We start from the raw sequence: 12,004 nt of genomic DNA on the forward strand, positions 1-12,004 counted from the left end.
AAAAGGGAAGGCAGCATTAATGCTCCACGAGGAGAAAACTACAAAGAACAGATTTCCAGTGCATGCACTTCTCCTTGAAATAAACTGTGTTAAAAGCACTTTACTTAAAAAGCACAATGATAGTAGCATCCTGCTAAATATAGATGACTCACCACAATTTAGTAGTGAACATCCCTAAAGAGTACCATTACAGTATTGCTTAACCTGCTGCATAAATTTAAGCATTCTCCTGTGGTTACAGCTTGGACCAAGACACTCAAGACTACTACTAGCAGCCGCTGACCTTCAGTGGGTCACGAAGCCTCTGAGCCTCGCTTTCTCCATCTGTACTATTGGTATAATAAAAAACCCCCACACATCTCCCCAGTGAAGGCAGGAAAACTGATTTCTAAGTTTCTTAATGAGTTGTTTATACCATACTTTGTATATCCATATCACTACTGAGCAGCTAAATATAGCTGTTCTCGAGGCACTTTGAGATCCCTGAGAGAAGGGAATCTTGCAAAAGAAAATTGGGTTTGAGGCAATACTGAAGCAACAGAGATAAAGAATCAGTTTCCGAAATAAGGGAAGGGTGCCCACTTCAGAGACAAAAGAAGTAGTTAATGCATCTGTGCCTACCACCGGGGACCAAGGTCAGGTTACGAGCAAAATAATTTATCTACACACCACAAAACCACACAGCCTGACACAAATGGCAATCTGTTCCAAAAAATAAATAAATATGCAAAAGCATGGAAGAGCAAGGGACTGCCACAGTCCTCTCTTGCTAGGACCAAGGACCTGGTGCAGGGCTGGAAAGGATACATGGGCTAACCCAAAGGGTGCTGCAAGGCCAAAGCTTAAAAACCTGGTTTCAGCCGTGATCACCTCAGACTGGCAGGAGAGTGACTTCAGTTGAGGACTGGAAAGACCGCCCTGTGTAAAAAGTTGCAGACCAGCTGTTGCATTGATGCAATACTGCCAGGCACGCACATGCACCACCACCACCCCCCGATCTTGCAAAATCCAGCTGCAACAGACTCTAACATGCTGACATCTCACCTGTTGCAATACTATGTCACAGGATCCAAACGCCATACAGTTAAAAAAAAGTTGGTTCTGCAGTTTAGCTGTACCCGATGTGTGATTTCTAACACATTTGACAATTTGCAGCGTGCTATTTCTGGCTACGTAGCAGGATTGACTTGCAATCACAGGTTTGGTTTCAAAGTTCTAAACAGAATTCCCTCCTATCTTTCCCTAAACTTCTCTAGGGAGCCTGAAAAATATTATTTCCACAAAAGTTATTACGCTCACAATGCTTTAGAGGGAAAACACAGACACTGCCCCTGTCCCAAGAGCATTAAACACGGGTATTACAGGCCCAAAGAAAGCAGTCATCTAGCTCCGGTTAAAAAGAACCATTGCTATTCCACAAATTGCAAAACAATGTAAGAAAATGGGACTATAATACTTGATTGACATTTCACTACAAAGCCTGACTGTATTTTATCATAGGCATAAAGTGCAAGAATGACAAAACGACCTCCAGGGACCTTTCCTCCACCACACTTTTCATTTGTTTGGCATTAAGTATTTCTTCTGTATATACACTCTTACAGCTTCTGATCCTTTAACTTTTAAACCTTTCACCTTCCATTTAGGTATCACTTTGCATGTGACCCCATCATATTTCTTCTCTATCCTCCAAACCAATATAAAGCCTCAAAAAGGAAAAAAAAAAATCACTCTTCCTTACCAGACTTGGCAACCCAGAGCAGAAATACACTTGCTGATCTTCTGCAAATGTCGTTTAGAAAAAATTCTCTCAATTTTATTTCAGCTTTCATGAGTGTCTGCCTGTTCCTTATACCTTACCAGGGTTTTCTTTTCAAATTCAAGAACCAGTGAAAATATGGCCATACTGTGTAACACAGAAGTAACTGTGTACCATAGCTATTTTCATCTACCACCACCTTCTAAAGACTTTTCCTAAGACAAAAAGAGAAAAAAGCTTGAGGCACAGATGGTTCATTCAGGTAATCTTTAAGCCTTTAAGGAAAGCACAAGAAAAACTATTACACTATTGCAGATAAATATTTCATGGAAAAGTGTGTTTCTGTGCCCAGTCGCCTCCATTGTTGTTGTCCCTACCTGCCCTCAACCAAAAAAACAAAATTAAATATCAAGTCAATCTTTTCGCCTAAAGAGATAATTAAACGCCCCTTTAATTTTAACCTTAGATCTGGTTACTGTTATATGTTTTAGCAGTGATATCACATAACAGAAACGCTTCATCACTTATATGCCTCTAACTGCAGTAGGCACAGTAACTTTCTAGGCAGTTACACCTTTGCAATGCCTGCGGACAAGAAATTGTGGCATCAAGAACCTGAAAGTCATTGAACTCACTTCCCAAACTGAGAAGAGTTCAAAAAGTAAAGAAATGGCATGAAGTGTGAAACAGCTGAGATCATTTCTTTCAATTAAATGCTAATAACTTTTTTCCACAGTTCACCTCTCTGAAGTCAGCAGGTGCAATTTCCATTTAATGCATGCAACTCAGACTCCCAAACGTTTCCTGAGGATGGGGCTCAGGGTGCTTTTGGGGCCGAGGCATTTGTGAAAATTCACCTCGTCCATCACAAGACTTTTTTCTCGGTGGGTCCAGGGCAGAGAGGAATGGCCCGCTGCGCCTCGCAGGGCACCGAGACCCAGGCACTGCTACCCAAGCAGCAGATTCCATCCAGATCCGGACTGCAAGAAAATTCCACCCAGACCTTGCCGAGACATCTCTGGTATTTTTGTGGGAGAGCCCATCATTTCTTACTGCCCTCCTGCTCTCTGAGGGCTCGCTTGCAGGAGGTTTCCCAGTTTCCCAGCCGTGGAGGTGGGCAGCGGCCGTGCCCGGCTGGCTCAGAACTGCTCACTGCTGGGCAGACCTCCGCTAAACTACTTAGCGAACCTCTGCGTAAACGAGCAGACCTTAAGAAAATTGTCTCGTAGACCTCGACAAAAGGTGACGGAGCAGGCCTGCTCTAAAGTTTGGCACTCCTTGAAAGAAGGCATCGCTACCTGATCAACAGATGAGTCCCAACGTTTTGCGCTCTGGAGTTTCTCCTGTTGCCCTTCCCACAGCATCTCCTAGTGCTCTCCAGCAATGCACCAAGTGATGCGAGTAGCATCTGTCGCACGCAATTTATTCCCTCTCCGCACAGAGGAACCAGGGGGGTACGCACCTTATTTCGGAAGGGCTTCTGGGGGGGGGTGGGAGGTGATGGAGTGCTCTCCATCTCTCCGCATCCCCAGGGGTAGGCACTTTGAGCCGAAGGAGCCTGGGAAAAGGCAGAGGAGAGGGAGGAAAGAACCCCACTGGGGGGGGGGGGACGACACAGAGGGGCAGCTTGTCACCATCTCTGCAGAAAGTTCCCCGCTGCCTCAGGGCCTGAAGGTTAGACCAGAGTTTTCCCACCCAGGTGAGCTTATCGAGGGGGCTAGGCCCGGACAACAGCGCCGAGCCGAAAGCAAGTTTTACAGCACGGTAAGAAAAAAATAAAAAAAAAAATTAGATATATATAATAGTAAGGATGGTGCAGCAGGAGCTGAGCAGAGCTCCTTCCCCACGCCTGCCTGCAAAAAAAAAAAAAAACCCTCACCCACCGCCGCATTCCCGAGCATCACCCGTGGGGTGGGTGCCGGGGATGGGGCGGGCGGGGGGGTTCCCCCCCCGCCCGCCCCATCCCCGGCACCCACCCCACGGGTGATGCTCGGTCCGTGGCTCCCGCGCTCCGTTTCCCCCCCCCTCCACCCGTGCAAAGCAAAACTCACCTCGCAGGGCCAGAAGAGCTCCCAGGGCTACCGGTACCCACCGCCCGCCGCTGCCACCTCCGGGGCGCCGCCGCGTCATCCCGGGGCCGGGCGAGGGGAGCAGAGCGGGGTCGCCGAGCCCTGCCTTTATTTTATTTTATTTTATTCCCCCCCCCCTCCTTTTTTTTTCTTTTTTTCCTCTTCTTTCTCCCCCCACCCACCCACCCCCCCCCCGGCAGGTACCACCGGGGATGCTAACGGGGATGATGCCGGGACCCAGCTTCGCTTCAATCCCCGGGACCGCCCGCTCCCAGGCTCCGCCGTGCCCCAAAGCCCCGGTAAGTAGCCCCGGGGAGGGCGGCGGGGAACGGCGACCGGCCCGAGAGCGCAGCCTGGCGGCCCCGAGCCGCCCCCGCAACCCGCCGGGCTGCGGCTTGGCAGCCCCCGCACGTCCCGTCCCAGCAAACCAGCGGTCCATCCCACCAGCCCTCCTTCTCCGCGCTGGCCACACACTAATTCGGATTTTTCAACACCCCCCCCCCCCCCTCCAGCCTCACCGTTAACCCGGTGCCGCCGCATCCTTAAGGATGCTACACGGGCCAAGGGGAGGAGGTGCGGTCCGGTACTCCGGAGATTGCACCCCAACAGGTTTTTTTTCCAGATTCAGCATGATGGGGGGGGGGCTGCTTCTCTCCAGGGCCTGCCTACAGCTGCAAGGAAAAAGAGAGTGGCAGCACGCAGCAAATTATTTGGGACGGGCTGCACGGGACCAGGCACCACTGCAGCACATTGTATAAACATCGCCAGCTTGTTGTTCAAAGATATGAGCCACCCTTACTCCGCTAATTCCCTTTTGTAAATGAACACGAGCGCTCACCACACCTAAAAACCAGACCAAGATACCTCTGAAGGAAAAGCATCTGGGGTAGCAGAACAGAAATTCCTTTAAGCAAGGCAGTTCTTGGAGTTGGGGCCCCACAATAACACAAGAGTCACCAACAAGTTGGGTCGTTTAGGGTCGTGAGCTTAATTGCAGTCCTTAAGGCTACACAGAAAAAAAAAATCAGTCAAAACCCAGCATCGAACGTGCAAGCAGAGGGTAGGAAGGGAGGAAAGGAGCCCCTTCCAAATTTAGGGTGGTGATCCAGGGAAAGGCTCAAAGCAGAGCTCGCACAGACCGACTCCTCACACACGGCCAGCTCCCTGTCCAAGTCTGACCACGTTAGTTTTGCTTTGTGAAAATAAGCAGTCTGGCTAGGAAAGCCCCCTAACAATTCTGCAAAACATACCGTTGCTTCATTCCCCTACCCAAAGTTTCCTCCCCACCAAAGCACAGCCGTGCCGCCTTTGCATCCTGCAGGCGGCCAGTCCACCTTGTGAAGCTTCTCCCTACCTTCTTCCCAGCCAGAAACCCTGGGAGCATCCCCATGCCCAGCACCTCTCAGGTTTCTACCCCCTCAGTTGCCTCAAAAGCTGCGCTGACCCTTTATGTGGCCATACTCCCACCGAGAAGGTGGGAGCTGCACCTGGGAGCGAAGATGACAAGGAAAAGCATCTGGGGCGGCAGAACAGAAATTCCTTTAAGCAACATGAAAAAGGCAAGTTGGTGCCTGTGGAATCAGTAAATGGGAAACTAGCTGCCATCTAACCAGCCTAGGTTAAGCTCTGCCTTGCCCAGCATCGAGCTTTGGCACCCTTCTACCAGAAGACTAGGTAAAAATGTCACCCCAACAGCCCAGGTTTACTGATTTTCTTGGTTCTGGGGAAAAAAGAAAAAATCACAAATTATTTATGAGGAGCAATGATTGACCTGCCCTTATCAGGCAGCAAAACTCCTGCTGACTCCCACGTGGGCTGGGATTTCACTCGGTGAGTGGTGTGGTACGATGGGGTGAGAAGGTACCGCACAGCGATGCAGGGGATGCAGCCCCAGCCTCTTCTCCAGGTGTCGGTGCCTGCTGCGACATCCTCAGGCATCAAACCTGACAAGGCGGACAGTCTCATAGGTCTCGCACTCTTGCAAAAACACCCTCCGCTCCAGCCCTGCCACGGGCAGGCGGGCTAAGAGATAGTTTTGCTCCATTAAGGAGCCAGCTCTTGGCAAAGGCTCAAGCAGCTGAAGCATAACACACTTCAGAAAAGCACCGAAGGGAGAGTCGTAGCCCAGCTGCTTCCCTCGTTCTCCAGCAATATGGGGACTGAAGTTTTCTCAGACTGCTTCTCTTTCCTTCAGCCGGCCTGCTGTATTTCCCATCCAGAAAAAGGATAGAGGAACATGACGTTTTATTGCTCAGAAGCAGCTCCAGCAGACCCCCATCCTCGTGGGTACGTACAGTGACCGCCTAGAGGAACGCAATGGGTATGTCCACGCTCCTAACTACAATGAGAGTTCTCGAGTGTTTCTCGCCAAACATAACCTCCTTCACCAAAGTCAACGGCAGAGAGCACAGAGCGTGTTGGGCATAACGGCCTGCCACTACCCTTACTCCTTCAAAAAACTTCTGGGGATGAAAAGATGCAAAGACAAATCAAGTACAAACCAGAAAAACTGCATATTCTCCCTAGGAGTGCTGCACTGCTTTCCTGATCTGCCAAGACTTGGAAGCTCCCTTGACCTAATGGAAATAAGTGTGTTTTTTAGTATAAGGACACACTGCATTTGGCAAATGCCATCCCAGCTCGCCTCGGACTGTTCCTTGCGACCTGCTGTGCATCAGCTGGCAGGTAAACAGCAAAGATCAGTTCGCCCGGTACAGTGGCTGAATTAATGTGCTTCCTAAAGAGCGCAGCGAGCATAATGTGAATCAGGAGCCTGGTGGTCAGAGAAAGCATTTCTGCCCAGAATGGACCCAAACGACTCCTTTTTGACCCAAGCTGGTAGGAGCAGGGAGTATTTTAATCACCTTTAGAATCCCATCACCGCAGCAGATACTATGTCATACCCACGTAACACAGTGACACAGCAAGTGACTTTAGCTGCTTCTCGCAGCAATTGCAAGAACAATCTGTGGCCACGCTCCAGAAGGATGGAGCAGCCACAGGGAATAATAATCTTCAGATGCACCAGTCAGTCCTCTCACCCTGGCTCCCGCTCCACCTTACCACCACTTCCAAAAATAGCTTGCAGATTGTACAGAAAGGATGTGGCCGAGGAGATATTGTTCCTGGAACTCTGAATTTCTACTTGAGTTGCCCTTGAGCCTTCCCCAAAATATTAGCCTTATGCCAACCATTTATTCAGGGAATGCAGCACACTCCAGCCGGTTGGAGGCTAGAGCTGCAAGCAGACACATATTTGCTGCTCCAGCACTCTATTTTCCTACCAGTGAGCATCTATACCTCTTCCTTAGTACCGATGGAATAGTACATCATGGATAGAGGAGATACATCCGCGATATCCCAAGCATCGGATGCTGGCAGGTGACCGCTGCAGGACTCAGTTGTGTTACATTGCTCACAAGAGCAGACACGGGATCCTTAAACTGAGTGGCCAAGATATTTGCCAAGACTTTACACGCTAGGCTGGGCAAGGACAGAAAGAGGAAAAAAAATTAAACCACTCCCACCTGCTTTTTCTTTTGAAAGAATTATGATAAGTAATGCAATTCTCATGTCTCAGGGAAAACCATCTTTCCGAATCAAATCTGAAAAGGCAGCTTTTTTCCAGGACAATGCTTTTTTTCCCCCCTTTTCCCTTAACATGGCTCTAAAAAAAAACCAGTGGGGATGCAGTTGGGTTCAAGGGCTACAACAGATGCCAAGCCTTACATCACCTTTGCTGTCTCCCAGCTTGTTACTGGGTTATCTATTGTCAAATGGGAATTTATTGAAGGTGACATTGCTTACAAATTGATCAAAATCAGCTTCAGTGAAGTGTCCTTCCAAGATATAAAGAGATGGATAAAATTCACTCAGTTGATCATTAATAACTTCAGTCTGTGGAATTGGTTATCTCCTTTTGACAGAGGAAATAGAGTTTGCAGATTGAACGGTTTTAATCCTATCTGAGAAGAAATATGACAGACCTTCAGAGATACACCCAATTAACTATCTCTGTACCTTTTCAATAAAAACAATAAAACAAACCCCTAAATTTATTTTGCTCAACGCCTGTGTATACAAAACAGATGTCACTAACCAGAAGAAACAGCACTACTCCTGTCAACTCATCTATCCCAGGAGATCATTTTTTTTTCCCTCCTGGCCATAGGGATGGTTACATGGGAATACTGTCCCAAACACAAAGGTTTGAGTTTATGAAAGCCAATGTACTGGAATCAGCAGAAGCCTCAGGCCTGGGAGAAGTGGGTATTTACTAGTTTACCCTCATCTGCCCTCACTGTCCCAAGTCAGGTAGAATCCAACACAGGCACCGTGAGTCCGATACATTCCCAACGTAGGCTTTCGGGCAAGCGCTGCCTGTCGGGATAACTCGATCCCTGCCACAGCAATGACCTCTGCTTGCACGTCAGCCACGCGGCCAGACCTTGGGAATATCCGAGTGAAACCAGCCCCAAAACAACAGGCAAATTTCCACGCTCCTTCGATGCCAGATGGCAGGAGCGGATGTGTCCATGGAAACCCGTGTGGCTTAGGCGTACTTTCAAACTTCACAGTGCCGAAGTAGGCCACCGCACTGTTTCTTTTTCTGGGGCCACTTTGGCCCTCACCTTGAGAGCAGGCGCTCTCTGCCCGTCCCCACTTGATGGGGAGCGAGCCATACGGCCAAACTTCGCGAGCACCCAGGAGCTGGGCTGAGGCACTGCTTCCCCTAGACCATTCCACCCTCGTGGGCACACTGGTTTGTCTGGTTTCTCCATCCCAGGCACGTAGTACCTGCAACACACCAGCTTTACTTAGCACACTGCAAGATGCTCCTTTTCTCAGTAGCACAGGGGAAAAAAAATGCATTTCTACACATCCCACCTCTGATTTCTGACCATCCCTGGAGCATCCCAATGCGCTTTGAGTTAATCCATAATCTTGTCAATTCTATTCATCTTTTCTACATCTTCCGAGTTTTACTTGGCTGCTCCCACAGTAAAAGCAAACCTCCTCGGCTACAAAATCCTCTCTGCTCCCCTCCTCCTGCCCAGAGCCCTCCTGTGTTTCAGCCTACGTCTAGAAAACCAAAGTTTTTTATTCAACATTTTGAAATCCTTCATCTCCTTCTCACTCCGCTCCCCCCAACCCAGTCTACGCAGACATGTTTGGAACAAATTGCTCCCCAAGGCTTCAACTAAATCTTTTCTTTGGACACGCTGTTCTTGCTGTGGTTAACAACTGTCCATTGTACCCTGTCAGACACATGCTGCCACCCCTGTTAGCAAATGGTGGATGCTGCATCCACATAAAAGCATTTCATAACGCTGCCATTTACATAATAACTTTCTAAATTGTACATCGACAGATTTCCCCAAATCATTACAGTAGGTGAATTAAATCTTCCGCTAAACACCAGCAAATGGTGGTAATGACAAGTCTTCTAAGTAGCACACCCCATAAAGCTCAGAAAATGGAAATCAATCACTCTTCCTTTTTTTTTCTAGAACTGCTCAAAGAATTTATTACACACAGCTGTGACAGAAAATAAATAGATGACAAAATTGAGAAGAAATACACTAAAGTTAAGACTCATGTGGACATATTCCTGCAGTTGGGATACAAAATGGGTCTTCGAGAATCTTGTTTAGTAGCAGTGTTGCTGTGGCTGTGATGGGCTAAAGATATGTGAGGTGCAATAACTTCTACAGAGAAGCAATAACTTTTACTAGACCAGCTGATGTAGCTGAAAAATACCAACACGCTTTTGGGCACATTGACCTGAAGAAGGGCTTCCATCCTTGAAAACTCATCTGTTTTTTCCTTATTACATCCGCTGGTCTAATAAAAGATATTGCAGCTTTCTGCATTTCTTAACTGTTTGATGTTCATTGGCAACTAGTAACCACACATAATGTCTTTCAGCCACTCGTTTTCTTCTGTGAGGACAAAAAAAAGAATAGAGCACCTGGGAAAACAAGCAGCTAAAATCCTCACACTAGTGGACATACAGCCACTTTGCTTAATCTTGGTGTCACTAATGGTGCCTGTATCTATAACTTGCAAAGATAACTTTTAATCCAGTAAGTTATCTAGAAAGGGCAGAGAGACCCCAGGTAATGGTGAAAACCCCGGGGATATACAGGACAGTCTGGAGAGCACAGGGCAGAGGCTTCCACATTCAGCAAACGCCAACTTTGCCAAGCCCATAGAGCAATGCGGGTATCCGTGGCACCCTCACGGCTGCTCCCAATTCAGGAGGGTTGCTTGGCTCAGACCACAATACTGTCTATGTTACTCTGCAGCCGAGCAAAGCAACTCTGTTGGACCGAGGCAGGAGAGAGATCAGGTTTTTGGTATCCATAGATGAGATAGGTGGCCCATGCAGTGATTGGGTGGGGGTTACATATTACTGGCATAAAGGTCAATTTGGGCAAGGTTTCCCACCTATAAGGCATAATGCTACTTATTACCACCACACCAAAGTGACTGTTAAATTTTGGGGAGCATCCGCCTCGCTCTTGTCTGTCAGTGCTTTCATGGGACAAGTGCTCAGCATCTTCTGGGTCTGACTTGATCCTCCAACACAAGGAGCCAACCACATCCCAAGGGTGACTCCTCCAAAATCTAAGCAGCCACGTGGCAACAAATGAAGTCTTCTGTTTAGAAGCAACATAAGAATACAGTAATATAAGAACAAAACCTAAGCTTGCACTTTGACACAACCTGCTGGTTAATATTTCTAGTTGCCCGTGCTCCACAGCTCCTTGTAGCAGCATTTGCTGTGCTGCTGGGAAGCTGCCCTGAGCCCATGCCAGCTGATCTTCCTTTCACCTGTTCTGGAAGGAGTTCTAAACCCCCCCCGTAAATCACCGCTGACAGGAATGCAAGTTTCCAAGCTATTATTGACAGTATTGCCTGCCGTTGCTTAGTGTTAGCCACGGGCCACGTGGTGTTTGTCAGAGTACGTGGCGCCTGAGGAGTTAATAGCATCTTGGATGCGCACAAATTTAGCTCCGCTGAACATACTGCTTTGGCGCAGTATGCCATGGCTTCCTATGCAAGGCAGGGTGTGCCCAATTCACACTAGCTTGGGCCAGAAAGGGTTTGTTTCACAGCAAAGAGACAGCAGAACTGTCTTTTCTTAGAGACCTTACCATGCTCGCTACATAAAACAGTCACCACAGGAGTCCATCAGGGCCAGGGTTTAAGCCAGAGGAAGATGTCATCAGGGCTGACTTAAGGACAGCAGGAAGGATTAAACTCAGACAGTCCTAAGAGCCTGGACCAGCAGCCACTGTTGGGGAGGAGAGGAATAGCTCCACGTATAGCACAAGGCAGATTTGCGTCTCCCACCACAGTCACACAACAACAAAAGGTGAATTTCCAAAGCATGTTCACCAATGCTCTTTCAAATGCCCATTTAGGGATTACAATTCCAGAGTCCACGTCAATTAATGAGCATGGGGTAGAGCACAGCCTCTCTCTCTCTCTCTCTCCATTTTCCACTAGGGCTTGTAAATAAGCTGGCAAGTAGGATTTATAAGCACCCTTTTGACACTCCCATAGGTAGCCCAGACACTGTAGTCCCAAGCAAAGACAATGTTAACTGCCAAAAGGTTTTGTTGCTGAATCGACTCCCAACCAATTTTTGCTTCCCTTTATGTATATAGCAAGACATTTTCTTCTCCCTCCATTGCACAAAATGGTCATTATAGCTGGCAATTACAGCACCAACACTAAAAACTTGACAGGCTCATAGAAGGTAGTGTCCTCTCAGTCCAAATCATGTTTTCTCCAGGTCACAGGAACGCAGCTATAGTCCCGCTATTTGCCTTTAATCGTGAACGTAGGACTTCAGTCTCCAGAGCAGAGTTGTCAGCCCTGCACCTTCCCTCACCCCGCCTTCATTTAGTGGTGCTTAAAATATGTATGCTTAAAAAGCAAAGTTGAGTTGTCTAAGTGCAAAGGAAAGCCTCTTAATTAGCACTCAATTCAAAAGGGGGGAAATGAAGGAAAAGCGTAAATTGATTTAGCATTTTCAAGTGAATTTCCCGGACCTTGCCCCCCCCCCTTTTTTTTTCTGAATCTACCAAGACAACAGCCCTTTGGGCCAGTTGGACTGAAGAGCGCTGTCTGTAAAGCACTACATTGGGACTGCCAGTTCATTTCA

The 12,004-nt window shown here is 47.9% G+C and overlaps 1 protein-coding gene across 1 annotated transcript in view; it reads right to left on the reverse strand.

Moving 5' to 3' along the window:
* IGSF11 (immunoglobulin superfamily member 11) overlaps positions 1–3,984 on the reverse strand; it is a 107,504-nt gene extending 103,520 nt beyond the window's left edge. The window contains exon 1 of the mRNA XM_075034771.1: positions 3,811–3,984. Within this exon, the coding sequence (XP_074890872.1) occupies positions 3,811–3,889 (79 nt within the window). The 5' untranslated portion in view covers positions 3,890–3,984. The remainder of the gene's footprint in view (positions 1–3,810) is intronic.
* Between the last annotated feature and the right edge of the window lie 8,020 nt (positions 3,985–12,004).

Source organism: Buteo buteo, chromosome 8 (genome assembly GCF_964188355.1).
Source record: "Buteo buteo chromosome 8, bButBut1.hap1.1, whole genome shotgun sequence".
NCBI classification, from domain to species: domain Eukaryota; kingdom Metazoa; phylum Chordata; class Aves; order Accipitriformes; family Accipitridae; genus Buteo; species Buteo buteo.